Here is an 18,844-nt window from a genome sequence, read left to right as displayed (position 1 = left end):
CATACAGGAAGCCCCATAGAGACTAAGCATTTTCAAGATAATGGTGTCTGAACCGTGGGTCCACGGCTAAGACCCCTTCCCATCCCCACTTACTGAATGTGTGCTGATGATTTCTTCAATTGAAATATAAATGACTGGTTTGCTGACTGTCACCACATCTGTGTATTTATCCATATTAAACTTTTCTTCTGGCTCAGGGACATTACAGGCTTCTTTGAAATATTTCCTAACAAAGAAAACAAATTCTTAAGACAGAGTTCAAATTTCTGAGGTAAACAGCTTTGTCAAAACACTGAGGAAATCATGAATTAGGACTAGTGCTTTGTTCTCCACTTCAAACTTTGTGTGTGTGTGGGGGGGGTGGGGGGTGGGAGGGACTTGTTAGGGCACATTCCAGACTGGCTCCTAACTATGGAAGCTGAGTCCATGTTTCTGGATGTTGGACCCAGCTCCTTGCACAGAAATGGAGAGAGCAGTGTGGCCTCAGGTTCTGCTAGTGACTCAATGTAGTCAAATTACAGGCAGGTTATTTAAGAAATGTTATTCTGAGAACAGGGCCCCCAAAATTTAAACATAAATGTGTCAAGACTCATAGTCTTTGATCTAAGAATCAAGTCTTTCTAGAGAAAATAATCTGGAAAGCAATCCATCACATGTGCTTTTATTTTATTTTAAATTTTTTTATTTTTTAATTTATTTATTTATGATAGTCACAGAGAGAGAGAGAGAGAGGCAGAGACACAGGCAGAGGGAGAAGCAGGCTCCATGCACCGGGAGCCCGATATGGGATTCGATCCCGGGTCTCCAGGATCGCGCCCTGGGCCAAAGGCAGGCGCCAAACCGCTGCGCCACCCAGGGATCCCGCTTTTATTTATTTATATTATTTTTTAAAGATTTTATTTACTTATTCATGAGAGATGCAGAGAGAGAGGCAGAGACACAGGCAGAGGGAGCAGCAGGCTCCTCACAGGGAGCCTGATGTGGGACTTGATCCCAGGACCCTCGGGTCACACCCTGAGTAGAAGGCAGATGTTCAAACGCCAAGCCACCTAGGCGTCCCTACATGTGCTGCTTTTAAGTGGTACAAGCTCCCGGGCCTAATCACCCTTCTGAGCGTCTGTTGCCAAATTGACAGAAATTCAAATTAAGCCTACTGTACTCTTAGTTGATCCAAACAACAGTTGCTAGCTGATTGAAAGGCTGTTAAGGCTATCACACAAATACATACGATGTCCTATTCCTCCAGTAATCAGATTCTAAAAAGTCTGCTTTTTAAATAATAGCAATTTGAGACAGTGAGATCAGGAAAGCCAGGGGCTCTGGTCATGGTTCATAAATCAACCTTTTGTACAGGTAGAGAAGGTATTTTATTCTATAATGTAGTAGATTTTCTTTTCTTTTTAAAGGGAGAGTGTAAGTGGGAGGAGCAGAGGAAGAGAGAATCTATTTTTTAAAGAGATTTATTTATTTACTTATTTATTTGTTTGAGAGAAAGAGAGGGCATGTGGGGAAGGGGGGCAGGCAGAGGGAGAGAGTCTCAAGCAGACTTCTTGCTGAGTGTCAAGCCCACTGGGCCCCATCTCACGATCCTGAGATCATGACCTGAGCCAAAATCTAGAGTCAGATGCTCAACTGACTGAGCCACCCAGGGCCCCCCCGTACTGAATTTTCATACACCAGAAATTACCCTTGGTGTACCTCCTAAGGGTAGCCAAGGCTTACACATCAAAAGGCCTCTACCTTCCCAGCCCAAGGCTGAAGAGGTTAAATGGCAGGCAGTCACACTGGCGTGGGAGAAGAGCATGCTTCCATGGGGCAGTTTGGCTTCCTACACTTGTAATGAGTTGCTGAGGAACACATAGGATAAATATAAGTGTGAGGGGAAAAAAATATGAATTTTTTTTTAATTTATTTATTTATGATAGTCACAGAGAGAGAGAGAGAGAGAGAGGCAGAGACACAGGCAGAGGGAGAAGCAGGCTCCATGCACTGGGAGCCCGATGTGGGACTCGATCCCGGGTCTCCAGGATCGCGCCCTGGGCCAAAGGCAGGCGCCAAACCGCTGCGCCACCCAGGGATCCCAAAAATATGAATTCTTAAAAGTGAGGAAGAGGTCTTTGGTTTTGTTTCTTTTTGAAGAACTGGAACCACAGATATTTGATAAGAATAATCTGAGAAAAAAGGAAGCAAAGGGAAGCTGTAGTAGCAGATAAGGATTTGGAAGAAATAGGATGTTTTACTAAAATTAGCAGCTTAAGAAATCTAAACTTCCTGTAGTAAGAGGACTTGGAGGGAGGGTTCTCACAAGAGGCCACGATTCTCAATAGAGAGTAATGATCATGAGGTACATTTGTGAGCAGATAAATCACTCTTCAGAGGAAAACTGAGGAATGGGAGATCAATTTTCCAAGTGACGAGTCAAAGGGGTCACATTTATGTCTTATTTCTGCGACCTACCAACGGAATGGCAACAAGAGAATAAATGAATACCAATTTGAATACGCTTCCTTGGAGAGCTTCAGGGTGAGTGCATCTTCCTACCACTCATTCCTTTCAAGTTCCCATGGAAAGACCAGTGATATAGTCTGGAAATGCTTATCAAGGCAACAGACATAAGTCTTTCACAGGTAAGAGGTTTGACAACAGAACATACGCATACACAACCCTCAACCAATATGAGTACAGAACACACATTATTCTTGCTCATCATCTTACAAATTTCTCCAAAAGCAATGACCCCTCTCACCTGAACTCATGATAGGTCTCTGACAAATAATTGTTCATAGATGAAAGATGCTCATTTTCTCCTTCGAACAGCTTGTTGGAGGCTGCATGCTGAAGAACTTTGGCCACTGATCCCAAGTTTCTCCTCTGGTCAGGATTAATCTGTCCACCAGCTGTCATGTCGATGATATCAAAGCCATCAGGAGCGACAATAGCTGGGTTCATGTACCGGTAGTAGAGGAGGTTGCCCACAATCTGGAGGAATGCACACAAAAAGATGGTTTTTAAGAGAAGCAACTCAAGAGTTTTAGATTTTTAAGAAATGAAGTAAATATTCATCGCTATTTCCTAAGAAAGACTATTTTCTGGTCTGAATTCTAAAAAGGAGTTCTGTACAAGTAGTGAATATTGTCACACGTCACTGATATAGTTACCAAAATTACTTTTGGTGAAAAATAGCATAATTAGAACATATTTCCCCCCAAATGCTCTAATATAAAGAATCTCAGTAACGTGTAAGATCTCTAAAGTAACTCAGCACAATTAATAATTTTGAAAGTCACTGGAAAACAGAGGACCTGCAGCTTCCCCAGGGCCGGGAGGAATTCTCATAAAATGGCATGTTGGTAATTTTGGCTCACCCCCCACCCCCGATGCAGCTGTGGTGAGATGACCCTTGAAAATCTACCTTTAACAGTTCATCTTCTGTGGCATCTGGAAATTTCTCACGGATCGAATTCTTTAGTACTTTGGCTATATACCTCAATCCATAACTGCATGTGAAACAGAGGACCAAAGAAAATAACGAGAAAAGGCTGAGTGAGCAAGAAACACATAGCAGTTGTTCTCATCAACCACACTGGGGCAGTTTTCTTGAAAATTAAACACCAAAGGAGATTGTATAACAGAATCACAGAACCTTGATTCATGTCAGTAACTGAACACTGTTGTTTGGTGGCCACTCTTTGGAGAATGGTTATGAATGTAAAATGCAAATGTAGGTCAACTTTTAAAATGGTGTTAAAAACAGTATGAGGGAAAATGCCTATCTTTCCTGCCAGATTTATTTTATTTTATTATTTTATTTTTTTTCAGATTTATTTTTATAGTGTTTATTTATTTTTTATAATGTTTTGAGAACTTTTTCAGTGAAGAACATTCAAGTTGCTACATGTACAACTTACGGCAGTAGGTCAAGAGAAGAAATGATAGAGTTCAGGACTTTGTCGGTGACCCTCCTCAGATTCTCAATGGATGCCTCCAGTTTATTTTTCACTTCTGGGTATGTGAGAGCTTGTTCTGTGGTCACATCATAAGGAAGCTTGCTGAAAACACAACAAGGTCTTTCAATTAATCAGGGGCTTAAAAATGAGCATTTGTGTCCTTGCCAAGCCCTTTCTACAATCATGCTTTGTACAGAGAAGTGGACTTTACCCAGTGACCTCAGCGACAAAGTGTTTGCCAATGGGAGGGAGGCCCAGTGTGCCCAGACAGACCCTCTGCCACTAGCGGATCAGGGAACTCTAGGCTCTCACTCAGGATGCTCTCAGCAAAATCACAGGCGACTCACATGATACAGACCCAGCTAACTTTCTCTCGCTCTCTCTTTTTAAGGAGGTTAGCCAGTGGGAGCCATGCAGAGCTTGAACTCACCAACCTGAGATCAAGACCTGAGCTCAAGACTTGGGACACTTAACCCACCCAGCCACCCACGCACTCCTCTTTAATTACAAAAAAGCAGGTAAGTTCATTACAGAAAAAAATGCATATAAGCAAACAAAAATATATTATTAACCCAGAGACAACCATTTTTTGTATCTTGGTTCATAACTTTCTAGGTCCTACTCTATACATCTGTGTATGTGGGCCTCACACACTCATGGGTATATCTATATATTCCATACAGATCCTACATGTATGTGTACGTGTGTATTTACATATACATATAGGTATATATATTTTTATAGAAAATGGCTTATTATGCACAACTGCAATGGAAAACTATACATTTTTTCCATGCCAATAAAAATATTTCTATACCATTCTTCCAAACAGTTACTGAGTCTACTATGTATTATACAAACATTTATTTAACAAATTCCTCAAAGCCAAATATTTTGACTTGACCCAACTTTTTGCTGTTACAAACAGTGCGTGAGAACCATCCATGCAATCCTCTGTGTGTAGCTTAACGATTGCACAAGGCATCCTTTTGAAGGAGATAAAAAGCAGAGATTGCTTAGCTCTACAAACTACCACCCGGAATAGGTCCATCCTACCTGGCTTATTGCTGCTTACACAGGATACTTACTCACCTAGTAAATATAAAAAAGTATGTATCATCAAGTGAGGAGGATGTATGTACTATTTCTAGGTTTAGGTTTAGAGATATACAAAGAATAAGCAAGGGAGAGAATTACAGAAGTTGTGGCTTTGGGGATCAATTGGTACTGCAAGTTGAAAATCCTGTGTCATACCAAGACGAGCAAGAGTCCGAGAATGTGGCCTATATGGGTATGTTAAGAAGAGGTAATGTCTTTAAGTGAAAACTGCCTTTGGACAGGAAATTTTGTCTTTTAAGAGAGTTTAAGAGTATCCATAATAGCCATGTAAAAATGATCATAAAACATGACTGAAAACCAACCTCTTCTGGGCTCAGTTACCTGGCTTCTCCAGTCTGTGTTTCCAGTTGGTTCACCCAAGCCTTGTACACCTCCACGGGGTTTGTGTTGATGGTCAGGGACTTGTCATCCAGGATCTCTTTTACCACAGGAGCCAGGAGCTGGCGCAGGGTGTTCTGTCCTCGGGCACCTCTGTTGAAGCTCACAACCATCTTGATGACTGTGGGGTTCCCGGTCACTATGTCCTGCACCTGATCCACTTTTGATCTAAAAACAAACAAACAAACAAACAAACAAACAAACAAACCAAAAAAGCCCAGATTGAAACAAAGGGTTTGCCTCCATGGAGAGAGTTTTAAGCAGCCTATGTTCTCTCTGGCAGGCAAGGACTTTGGGGGGTTATACTGCCTCCAAGAGAATCAAAGCCGATATGCTTTAAAAGCAAGCAATCATCTGCAAGATGTGTGTGCATCATTTGAGGAGCTCAAGGATGTAAAAATAAGTGCTCCGCTTTAATTTCGATCTAGCAGGCAGGCAGGAACTGAAGATGGACGGATGAGAAATGAGAAGAATTCAGGGTGCCACTGGGCAAGTACCGTGTCCCACCTAGTTACCAAATTTCAAAAATAACTTTCTTGATTTAATGAACTGGAATCCACTTCTTCAAATCGCACTCAAATTCACTGCAGGAAAGCTTCTGGCTATGTCACAGGGCTGAGAGAGCTCTTCCTGACTGCTGATTGCCAAGTCCTGGGAGCTTCCCTTCCTTACCTGCCTCCTTCTCAGCTCTGCGCCACCTCTCACCCTCCTGTGTGACCCCCTTTCCCTCAGGGTCTCAGAGTGCTGTATTCCAGTACTCATCCTACCCAGTCGTCCCCTCCGTTTCCTTTGCTGGTTCCTCTCCCCACACTTTAACTGTTCTGTCTCATGTCTTTCTATGTGATCTACCCTCAGACCTCACTTCCACGTGCAATTTCAATGACCTCCTCCTTGAAATTCATCCTTTGGGCTCAGTGTCTAATCCACCTCTCTTTCCTGGGAGTTGGTCTTGGATTTCCAGCTTTCTGCTGGACACTTTCACCCTCATGTTCTACACCTGCAGCTGATACTCACCGTGTTAAAAAGCCACAGTTTCTTTTTTCCTTCTGACTCTCCCACTTCTCTGACATGTGCACCTACCATTTATTCTGTTCATACACAGCAGCAGATCAAGCTTCTAAAAACACAACGTGGCCATGTCAATCAATACCCTGCTCTAAGACCTCTCAGGGCTTCCAAGGGAGTGAACCGTTCCTTGGCACTTGGGCCTGTACTCAGTGACTCCCATGATCTGGCCCAACCTATCTTTCTAGCTCCATCTCCTATTCGTGACTAGTTAAATCACATTTTGCCTGGAATGAGCCTATTGTGTTTTGCAGATCTTGGCCTATGCTCTTTCTGTCAATACTGTGCCTTATTTTTCCTTTTCCATTTTTTCTTTTTCTAAAAAAGAGTTTATTTATTCATGAGAGATACACAGAGAGAGGCAGAGACACAGGAAGAGGGAGAAGCAGGTTCCATGCAGGGAGCCTGATCAGGACTTGATCCTAGGACCCCGGGATCACACCCTGAGCCGAAGGCAGATGCTCAACTACTGAACCATCCAGGCATCAATTCTGTTTCTTCTTATAAAAAACTTAGATATTCTTCAAAGATTTGGTTCAACTACTTCGTCTCCCACAAAATCTTTATCGGCCGACCTGAATGGAACTTTTCTTCCTTTCTTTATCTTTTGAGTATAGTTGACACACAATGCTACCTTAGTTTCAGATGTACAACTTAGAAATGTGACAAGTTTATACATTATGCTATGTTCCCCACCAGTATAGCTGCCTGCTGTCATGCTACATTTTACATCACTATTACAACATCATTTGTGACTGGAACTTTTCTTCCCACTCCTCTGATCTGTTACATTGTGTGTGTGTTATTCCTTAGCACTTATTTATTCCAGTGCACACATTCCTATATCTCATGTATCCTATTTCTTAGGCTGGCTTACAGAAACCCAAAGGCAGGGGTTCCTAGCTAATATGCTTCCGAGATCTATAGGAACCAGTACAGCTCAAGTATCAGGAAGCCAGGAAGGTAGCTGAGGTTCATCTCGTTGGCCAAGGGCATTTTTCATGTATTTTTTTGGGATCTGCACATTTTTTTTTTTTACAATAACTAAACCAGAAAATAAAGTAGCAAAAATCAGTTTAAGTTCCAGTAAGAGAAGTTAAAGAAGACTATCTGGCAGAGATCACTATCCCCATCTGTTTATAGCTTTATTACTCACAGAGTTTTAATTAAGTTAAATTTTTTCCACTGACTTTCAAAAAAGCTTTTGATTTTTAAGTTGCTGTGTACTTGCAAACTCAAAAGCGAATTTGGCTCTGAAAAAGGTATCACTGGTAGGTGAAAGCTGTACCAGGAAATACCCATAGTGATGTAGAAATTCCTTAAGCAATTTGATATACTTGAATATGTATGAGTAACTTATAAGAATAGTTTAAATATTATTTTAGTAAATGAGAGATAGCTGTCACTGAAATGATTTATTCATTGATATTTTTATATATATACATATATATATATATATTTATATACATACTTTATTTCTTCCTCCAGAGCAGTCTTAAAAAGCTTGAGGAGTAGGTATTCTTCTCGCTGATTGGAAGCGTAATTGTATAGTGTGAAAATAACAGTATCCATAAATTTAGTTGACTTATTCTGTGGCATTTGGAAAATCAGCTTAGCCAGGTACAAAGGATTGGTCTAAAAGAAAAGAGGGAAGAAGGACAAAGTCCCCCACAAAACTGCATGTTAATATATTAAAACAGAGGGGAGTACCCAATTCCCTTTAACATGTATAAAGCATATAGTGGAGTATCTGGCATACAGTAAGACTTTAAAAGGTGTCAGCTGATATTAATACTATAGGAAGTTATATTACAAAGCTACAACAGAAGTTACATATATATATTTAATGAAATATAATTATGTGCACTATACATTGTTAACCATTTCAAGGTACATATTAATATTTATTGTAAAGACACAGAAGAGACTGAGGTTGACCAACAGAATCCAGCATCCGAAGAGACTGGCAATAATGAACCAAGAGTCTAGCTACACAGACTATTCCAGAAGGACTGGTGAATGAACAGAAGGAAAAATATCCTATATTCTGAGACTAGAAAGAAAAAGAAAAGGGCATGTTTACGTGTGGAGACAGGATGGCCGTGATGTTTTACGAGTAGAGAGAAGGTAGGAATGAGGCAAGGAGGCTGGAGGGAGGGGTAAAGGTCAGGATAGTTGACGGGTGAAATGGTGGAAGAAAGTGACAGAAAAAAGAAGTCAACTTAAAAATAAAGAATTAAAAAAAAAATGGTGTGATGTCCTGAGTGCTCATCTGAGGATAGGGTTCCTGAAGGCACCAGTCTTCATGTAATATGGGTCTTTTCCAGTAGCTACACCAATGAGGTAAGGTTAGAGGAATAAACTACTATTTAGGTTATAGAGGAAAATATGTACATAGAGAAATTTAATATACCTACTCTTCATCTTCATCTGATGAGAAAAGAAAATTTTCCATACATGGAAACTAGTATTCATTTAACACACTCAAACAGTTTGGCTTTAAAGTTTTTAAGAAAACCCAAATTATAGTTTACTACTTAGGCTTACAATGCTCATAAATTCCAAGCTCATAATGATTGTCTGAAATTTTATGAAGCTGGGGACCATGTTTTATTTATAGTTTTGCAGTGAATATTTTCCCACACTAAGCATATGGGATTATGAGAAAGGAAATCCGTCTAAAGCTAAAGAATCCTTCTCCTCATGCCTCCCAGATGACCTGAAAGCTTTCCATATAGGCTGAGACTGAAGAGGCAAATGCAAAGCAAAGCCTATCCTAGCTGACCTGTCTTGTGGCTAATACTTCTTGCCAAGACATCATTTAAAGGCCAAAGGAATTCAGACCATTTGCTTTATGTAGTTTCCTCAATGATCTCAGGCCAATGTCTTCAAGAAAAGAAAAAGAAAAATACATGATTTCAACAGACACTCCACTAGATACAACTGAATGGCTGAGCTCTGGGACCAGCAGTTTTGGGTTGCTTGGGGAATAAAACTTGCTGGAATTATTCTCAACATGTTCCTGTGATTTTTATCTTTTCCATTAATGGTCTCCACATATAGAACAAAGTAAAAAAATACAAGTCTTAGGCCAAGGACTACAGTTTCACTTTCCTTATAACACTAATTCTATCAAAATTTAACACTGGAAACCAAATCCTAAAGAAGCCTCATCCATTTGGGAGATTTATGGATGTCAAAAAGAATAAATGCCCAAGATTACATTTCCAACTGCTGGATGACTACTATTCTAATTCAGGTAGACAAATACTTTTCCCTACCCACGGGGAGCCCTCTTTCTGGAAAGTCTGCTGGTGTTAATTAAGCAAGGGATTCCAGGAACAATACCGTTTTAACATTTTCCCTCTCTGCTGTCACACCGTGGCCATCTGTGGCACTACACCTGCTCTCCAATCCATTATTCCAGATGGAGAATTCTCATTTGTACCACAATTAACATAACTTCTTTAATGGGGGCAAATCACACCTCATTCACGATGTGGGTAATGTGTTCTCTGTATACCTAATGTCAGCACCATCCCCAAGGAAAGATTCAGGGACCTTCAGGCTTTGAGGAAGTGACCACTGCCAGCAGCAGCATCCCCACACAAAGGGACACCTGACTCAAGGAAGAACTACTGACCCACCTTTTGGAGGAAGTTTTCTTCCCAAAGGGGAGGCTTTGTTTATCACTATCACTTACTTCCTCACTTTTCTTTGGGACTAAGTGGATGTACTAATAGAACAGATAAGGTGAACCAGTGACTTAGCCAAAACAACAACTGGTCCACCCCAGTCCAGCCATAAGCAGTTCAACTCACTAGTTCTCACCTGCACCCTGGAAGCAGCAAAAAATTACCGTCCACTTACATAATAGTAATGCCACGAAAATAATGAAACTCAAAAGGATGCCCTATTGCCCTAATCAAAACTCTATCCTTTCTCAAAAGAAGGGAAGGCTGGTTCAGGGAAAGACCCATTTTGCAAGTACTTTAATTTGCTCACGGCTGACAGCATCTGCTTATATTAATAGTAGGTTTATACTGTCTCTGCAGGTAACTGTAATATAATGTAGTCCCAAAAGCAGGGGCTCCAAAGTCAAACTGCCTGGGTTCCAGTATCTCTGCTTTACCATCTACTGGCTGCATCCTGGTTTTCTCATATACAGTATGGGAATAATAATATTTACTATTTTCTGAGGGTTGTAGTAAGAATTAAATGAGATGATGTATGTAAAGCATCCAGAATAGCATTTGGTACTTAGTGGGTACTCAAAATGTGTCACCTACTACAACTTTACCCGGGGGAAAGATATACTGTAAACCACCGCCAAGCAATATAGTATTGATCCAAAGCTCATAGTGAGAGTAATTGTTCTCACCTGTAAAAGATAAAACAGCTGCTGATATGTTTCTAGTGTTTTTCTCCTTTCCTTACTCAAACTTTTAATTCCCTGGTTGTCAGTGTTACTCAGTATTTGCATTTCTCCACCTTTTTTCTTATTCAGCTTTGTTCTGTGTGAAATGACATCCTGGAACAGAATTTAGGAAACGATTATTTTTTATTCTGGTATTCTTCATGTCCTCTCTTCACACACACACCTTGAAACACATGTAGTTGGAAAGATTAACTTTCCACATTTTCCTTACACATCTTACATCTTTTGCTGGTAAACACACATGTGTGCGCACACATGCCTGGAGTATGAAGTACTTACCCACACTACTGGGACACACATTGATATCCTCAATTCGCTTTTATTCAACTTTTAAAGACTCAACTTTTAAAGACTGCTGATGTGACTCTCTGAATAGCTTTCATGACCCACCAATGAATGGCACATGACCCAAATGAACGCCAGTGCTCTAGAATGCCTGCCTCCTCTGCCATGTAATAACAGGTCACCATACTACAGAGTAGGTGGCAATAAAGCTGTTTTTTCCCAAATCTTCTTCCATCTGCTTCCCTGAACTTAGTCCAACCTCCATGTAAGACGTCGATTTGTAGCCAGCATCAGGATGTCTGACCATGGCTCCTGAGGAGGGGTATTCTGGGAAATTCCAGGCAATACAATGCTTTACTGTGCATGCATCATTGGTTGTCTAGCATCTCTGGCCCCTCTCCATCAAGTGCCAGTAGGGACCCCTAGTAATTCTGACAGTCAAAAACGTGCCTGCCACTGCTTTCAATTGCTCCTGGGGATGGGAACTACTGTTGGCTTTTGTGTACAGGTTCTACATCTGCTTACGTCCTAGCACCCCATTCTCCCACAGCTAGGGTCAGTTCACAGGTAGAAAGAAAACCCTTGGAGTTCTGATGTAAGATAGTTCCTTGTGATTATATCCACTGCAGGTCTATGAATTTATTCTTTGCCATTCTCAGCTAAGAGAGGGGCAACCTGGATTTCAGCACATACTTCTGTCCTCCTTACTGCTTGTGTGCAGGAAGGGGGGGGGTATTTGATTTGAATTTCCATGCAATTTTTTAAAAAGGCAACATTTCACCCTTATTTATAAGCATATGATGTATTTCAGGATGAAGAAAGGAAGTGTACTCAGCACTAGATGAAGGTTCTGGGGAAGTCTGGGCAGGCACTTGCCTGACATCCTTGTTGATAAGATGTCATAAAACATCACCAGAATAAGTCTGGTTTACTGTTCCTTATTTCCTTGCTTTCTTCTTTTTAAGTAATTGGCAAAGCACAGATCAAGTCTCTCAAATATGTGGAGTAAATAGATTATCTTGGTTTTAAATAGATGGCAGAAACAAAATCTTGGTATTTAACTCCCCCTCCGGTTATTTTCAATGGTGGTGGCTCTGGCAATTGAAGATTTTCCTTTTGTTTTGTTCCCAGATTTCACCTTTATGTTACGGTTTTTGACATACACAGAAGAGAAGAGAGGGCGGGAGTGGCAAGCAGGCTCTGGGGCAGAATAAATCCCTTTGCATTAGAAACAGACATTTGGGGACACGTGGGTGGCTCAGCAGATGAGCATGTGCCTTTGGCTCAGGGCATGATCCCGGGGTCCTGGGGTCGAGTCCTGCACTGGGCTCTCCACAGGGAGCCTGCTTCTTCCTCTACCTGTGTCTCTGCCTCTCTCTGTGTCTCATGAATAAATAAATAAAATCTTTTTTTAAAAAAGAAATATAGACATTTGGTGAGGGCAGGACAGGGAGAGTAATCCCGGATGGGGAGCTGGAACATGAGAGGCTGAGCCCTGGAGGGGAGGAGGTGTGGGAGTGAGCAGCTATGTGGATGGAGCAGAGTGTCTGCGGCACATCCCCCTGCACAGCTGTGCAGGTCACGGCAGGAAGCCCAACTTCCTTCTTCCCTGAAACTGTGCCTTGCTTAAGACTGCTCTTGGGTCAACACAAGTTTTCTTTGGGAAGCCTGAAGAAGGAGCCAAAGTCCAACCAGGGAGCAGTTCCAAACATGTATGCTTCTCACTAACAGGAATTTAATGTCTTCTGTTCTTACCAATAAATATTGAACATGTGGAGAACAGTGGTTTGAAGGAGCAACAGTATCTTACTTTTTCACAATATTCCCTCAACTTGATGTTGCCCTGGTGGCCACATTTTGTCCCTTGCCATGATTGCAGGATACCTGAATGCAGGTCATATGCTGTTATATAGACATTTTTATAGAAGGTGTAGACTAGTACAAAGGGTTTGGGCTTCACAGGCATGAAAGTAGGGGTGCCTACACAGCCTTGTTAGCTTTGTGGCCTTGCGCAGGTGAACGTTTCCAAGCCTGTTTCCTTAATCTATAGAATGGGATCAATAATCCCAGTCTCAGTTGCTATGAAGGTCAAAACAACATATGTGATGCACTTGGCACAATTCTCAGGGAAGAAAACAAGGCTCAGAGAGGTTAAGAAACACGCTCGGGGAAACACGCTAATACACACAGTGCAGCAGTAGAATCAAGCCGTAGAACAACCCTTCATCTGGGTTTTAGGCAGCCCAGGCCTGACATCTGCACTCCTATTATGCATCGCATTCATTGGTGGGTAGCTCAGGGACTCAAGATTCCTTTTACTTTCTTTCCTTTTTTCTTTTTAAAATGGACTGACTTATTTTAGAGAGAGAGCATGCGAGCTCATGTGAGTGGAGAGAGGGAGAGAGAATCTCAAGCAGACTCCCCACTAGCATAGAATTGGATGCAGGGCTCCACCCCACGACCCTGAGACCACGACCTGAGCTGAAATCAAGAGTTGGATGCTCAACTGACTGAGCCCAACTGCCCCAGATAACTTTTCCTTTCTCTCCTTCCTTCCTTTCTCTCCTTCCTTCCTTCCTTTCTCCCTCCTTCCTTTCTTCCCTTCCTTCCTTCCTTCCAGATTTTATTTATTTGAGAGAGAGACAGAGAATGTACACAAGAGAGCACAAGCAGTAGAGTGGGAGAGGCACACCGCCCATTGAGCAGGGAGCCCGATGCGGGGCTTCACCCCAGGACCCCAGGATCATAACCTGAGCAGAAGGCAGACACTTAACTGGGTCACCCAGGTGCCCTACTTTTACTTTCTATTCAGATTTTCTTTCAAGCTAGTTTGAGCTTATACTCTTCTTCCTCCCTGTTTCTCTAGGAAACTTCTACGTCACTTGCTTTGTCTCCATCTCTAAGCCATTTTTTTTTGGCCTAAAACCAATGTTAGCCACTTCATTCACCTACTGACTTCCTGTGATTTCTAGGAGGAATGCCAATTTTATTTTATTTATTATTTATTTTTTAGTAAGCTCTATGCCTAACGTGAAGCTTGAATTCATGACCCCAAGATCGAGAGTTGCATACTCTACCAACTGAGCTAGCCAGGCAAGGAAGGTCACTTTCAGAAAAATTTTAAGACACATGGTTACTTTGGAGCTCTTTACAGGCAGAGGGAGAAGCAGGCTCCATGCAGGGAGCCCAAAGTGGGACTCGATCTCGGGTCTCCAGGATCATGCCCTGGGCTGAAGGCAGTGCTAAACTGCTGAGCCACCGGGGCTGCCCTAAAAATCTTTCTCTCCTCATTAAACACATGCTCAGTATTAAAAAAGAAAAAAGAATCAAGAAGTTTAATTTTACTACCCACCCAAAGAAGAATCACTTTTTTCCTAGCTCTAAGTATATATATTTCACAACAAATGAAATTGTACTGCTTTAAGTACTATTGTCTTTATTGTATTGCCAACATTGCCCCTGCCCTTAAATGTTCTTTGAAAACATTATTTTTAGTGGCTATATAGCTTACATATTAAACTCATTTTACTGTTCTCTGTTTATTGTTTTTGTGTTTGGGTTGTTTCTCACTTTTTCACTACTATAAATAAAGCTTTAATTGTACTATTCTTGTCATCAAATTAAAAAACGCTACTATCAATGATAAGACTAAATAATAATCATGAATTAAATTTTCAATAAGTAATCAATAGTTGGTGTTTGAAAAGGTAAGTTGAAAAATTAGCTCTATTTCACAACATCATCAGTTAAGAATACTTAAAAAAAATCTTAAACAGGGGATGCCTGGGTGGCTCAGCAGTTGAGTCTCTGTCTTTGGCTCAGGGCATGATCCTGGAGTCTCGGGATTGAGTCCCACATCGGGCTCCCTGCATGGAGCCTGCTTCCCCCTCTGCCTGTGTCTCTGCCTCTCTCTGTGTCTCTCATGAATAACTACATAAAATCTTTTAAAAAAATCTTAAACATTCATAAAGACCTGAAAATTTGCCATGATTTCATTTTCCACATGAATAACAAGCTACATGTTACGTCTACTATTCAGCGTTTTGCAACTAGCCTTTATTTTAAAAGGCATTTCCTGTTTACAACTTTATGGGAATGGGGTAAAACAGCAGTTTAAAGGCTGTAAAAGGCATTTTCTGAAGGACCTTCTGAAATAGGTTACCCTTTTAAAATTCTCATGTTCGTCAAATAATACACATTTTTTTAAAAGGAGAAAAGTACTATTTTTCTGTATAAAATAATAAAAACATAATACAGAACATTTAAAATGTACTTTTCTCTCTCTCTCTCTCTCTCTTTTTTTTTTTTTTTTTAAGATTTTACTTATTCATGAGAGAAACAGAGGCAGAGACATAGGCAGAGGGAGAAGCAGGCCCCTGAGGGGAGCCTGATGTGGGACTCAATTCCCAGATCATGACCTGGGCCAAAGGTAGACACTGAACTGCTGAGCCACCCAAGTGTCCCTAAATTGTACTTTTCTTAATATTTAGAAAAGAATATAATTTCCTATTTTGTAAATTGCTCTATTTTCCTTATTTTCTGTGCACTATTTCACTATTTCTCTGTGAGGGCTGGAGACAAGAGTAGGGCATTCACATCCTCATCTGCTGGCCTCCTGAGGTCCTCATTTCCCAGTTTTCCAGAAACAAAGACTCAAGTCAGTGGCAGTTGGCACTCTTTGTTTGACCCATGTAGCTTTCTCAGAGTTTCTAGAAGGTCAACTTCCCATGCCCCCTCCTGACCTATCCATTTTCTGAAAACTGATGTGGCACTGGAATAGGGACATGGAGAGAGATCTGATCCTACAAATTTCCTTTCTAGGGTAAAAAAATGAAACTTTACACATGGTTTGAGGGAGCTCTGAAATGAACAGGTTTCACACAGATACAAAACTATAGCATTATTTACTTAGAGGCTGTTTGGGGGGCAGTCCACTCAGTAAGGGCCATTTTGGATATGGGTAAAGGCTTTTTTTTTTTTAAAGATTTATTTATTTAGGGGGAGAAAGAGTATGTGCATGAATTGGGGGAGAGGGGAGAGAGAGAGAGAGAGAGAGAATCTCAAGCTGACTCTACATTGGGTACCAATCCCGACGCAGGGCTTGATCTTATGACCCAAAATCAAGAGTCAAATGTCCAACTGACTGAGCCACCAGGCACCCCACAAAGGTAGTTTTTTTTAACATCCTAACAATTGGAAGGTTTCTAGTGGGTGGGAGCAGGGATGCTCTGCTGTCCTGCAATTTGTAGGACATTCCTGCATACATTGTCTACCTTTTGCATGGGTGGATTTTTCAATGTCCTGCTAGTGATTCATGTAGGTCTAAATTCTGTAATTATTTGAGCCCCAAAACTAATTGTTTTAGATATAAACAAAATGCATTTCCCCCGCAATTTTACTATACACTGACTCTTCTAGGACTGCAATTCTGTGCAGGGAGATCAACTGGCTCGTTCTGAACTTTACAAAGAGTTATTTTCCACTTTGGAAAATGAAATCATGGACAGTTCCCCCACTCACTGGCATTAGTCATCTGCAGCAATTCGTAGTTTGTTCAGTCTGTGGTATTCTGGGAAGAGGCCCAAGCCTCAGGCAACTTGATCACATCTTCTAATGGCATTGGGCCCATGTACTTTCACATTGAAATCCACGTTTTTATTAGAAATTACTTTTTTATATTTGTGGGAAGACCTTAGTCTTTTTTTATATTTGTGGGAAGACCTTATGAAGGTACCTATGTAAGTAGGCTTCGTTTCATGTACATTTCATTTCAGGATGGTAAAAGAGCCTTACAAAATACGTTATCAGGGACAAGAGTATAAAATTTTACCGGTCTGAGAACCATGAGAAAAATGGTCAGTGAATTTGGACAACACATTCTGGATTCTAAATGAGTTAGCTGGACAAAGGTTTTGTCGGCAAATACATGTGCCCCCTCTCTCTTCTGGGAGCTGAAGGCCTCACAGATCCCACTGACCTCCAGCGTGATCCTGTTTTTCACCAGGAGCCCAATCTTGATGTCCATCAAGTTCAGGTCTTTCTCTAGCTGTTGATTGCCTCTGATCTTGGTCACCACTTCTTCCCTTAATCGTGCTACCTCCAGCTCTTCCTGGAAATCCAAGTTACTTTGGTCCAATAGGTGTACAAATTTTCGGATCACTGTTAATGGTGGGTTTTCAGAGCCAACTGCAGGGAAAGGAACAGGCATGCTTTCATTAGGCATGTTTGGAATTCTCATCAGTAAGAGAGGAATCGGGTATTTCAATAAGGCATTACTACAAAAATATGGCAATGGAAGCACTTGGGTTCCAGAGTGACTCATACTGCCCATGTCAAATCTGGACAGGGAAACTGATCATATAAATAACTGCACACCACTGATGCCACCTGGTCTGTCTTCCAGTTATCTAATTCTCCCATACTGCTTCCAGGACCCTCGCACACACGGAGAAGATAGCTCTACCTGTCTGTGCTTTATTGATAAGGAACGTAAGAATGGATGTTAACAAAGTTATCTCTGAGACCTTGTGGCTGAGCCAGATAAGAGATTTCTGTTCCTGCTACAGGAAATGGAAAGTGATTTCTCTGAGCCCCAAAGACCATGGAGAGAGAGCAGGAACTAGGTGAAAAGTGAATTAGAGAAAGTCAATGAGAGGAGAACTGTAAGGTCAAACAGGAGCCAATGGAATGACGAGTGAAACATGTTCTATGTGGCACAAATACAGGGATTTTAGACATTGAAATTTGGTCCTTGTCCTTTCGGCACGGACCAAGAGAGGGCACTCAGAGCCTGGGAGACCAGCCTCGCTGTTGAGAGGGGTGTCTAAATTCTAAAAGGGTTTCCCCTTGGTGCTCTGAACATTAATTATGCTTTAATTCCTGGGCACTGTGACTTTACAAAAAATACATTTGTTAAAGTGTTTTAGTAAACACTGGGTAAACTTTTAAGAATAAATGATCTGGACCTTCAGCGATTAATGACTACACACAACAAAAAGATGACTTCAAGAACCTCAGCCTAGTTGTGGCAACTCCCATCACCACCTTCTCCTTTACACTGAGTCCCTAACTCATCTTCTTTTTAATTCCAGCTTGGTTCTGTGGTGTTTTGGCATTCAAGAAATAAAGAAGTTAAACACCACAAGTAACTAATAGCATGAATCCCACATGAACAACCAAATCTATGCCACTTCTGATGGGCTTTATTGGAGAAATTAGCTTGGCTCTTGGGACCCTTCCCTTCCTGAGACTAAAGCACACATGAATTTGTTTTCTACTTTCTAACAAAGATGTTGCTTAATGACATGGCCATTTCAGAAAAAGGCTGAGCAATGCTCCAGAACTCATGTACATAGCTAAGTCAGAAAAACATGAGCCATCTCGTTTGGTCTCAAATTCTCTTTCCTCCTAAGAACCACTTATCTTTGTATGTGCCAATAAGTAGATTACAAACAAATTAGGTACTTTAGCTTTACTAATTATTATGGCCCCAATTTAGTATTTCCTCTCTCAGCAGTAGGCTTGTGACATCTTCATGCTGGGAATCATTTTGGGGTATTTTAATTCCAGAGAGTCACCTAACTTGATAGCACTGACAAGTGACCATATCAAA

The 18,844-nt window shown here is 41.1% G+C and overlaps 1 protein-coding gene across 1 annotated transcript in view; it reads right to left on the bottom strand.

The window, feature by feature from the left end:
• IQGAP2 (IQ motif containing GTPase activating protein 2) overlaps positions 1-18,844 on the bottom strand; it is a 297,908-nt gene that overhangs the window by 25,876 nt on the left and 253,188 nt on the right. The window contains exons 21-28 of the mRNA XM_055342241.1: positions 17,210-17,418; positions 10,891-11,040; positions 7,981-8,144; positions 5,388-5,612; positions 3,909-4,049; positions 3,413-3,497; positions 2,747-2,979; positions 94-226 (exon numbers count right to left, since the gene is read on the bottom strand). Of these exons, the coding sequence (XP_055198216.1) occupies positions 94-226; positions 2,747-2,979; positions 3,413-3,497; positions 3,909-4,049; positions 5,388-5,612; positions 7,981-8,144; positions 10,891-11,040; positions 17,210-17,418 (1,340 nt within the window). The remainder of the gene's footprint in view (positions 1-93; positions 227-2,746; positions 2,980-3,412; positions 3,498-3,908; positions 4,050-5,387; positions 5,613-7,980; positions 8,145-10,890; positions 11,041-17,209; positions 17,419-18,844) is intronic.

The sequence above is a fragment of the Nyctereutes procyonoides genome, unplaced genomic scaffold (assembly GCF_905146905.1).
Source record: "Nyctereutes procyonoides isolate TBG_1078 unplaced genomic scaffold, NYPRO_anot_genome, whole genome shotgun sequence".
Classification (NCBI taxonomy): domain Eukaryota; kingdom Metazoa; phylum Chordata; class Mammalia; order Carnivora; family Canidae; genus Nyctereutes; species Nyctereutes procyonoides.
This window is presented reverse-complemented; position numbering and strand designations above follow the sequence as displayed.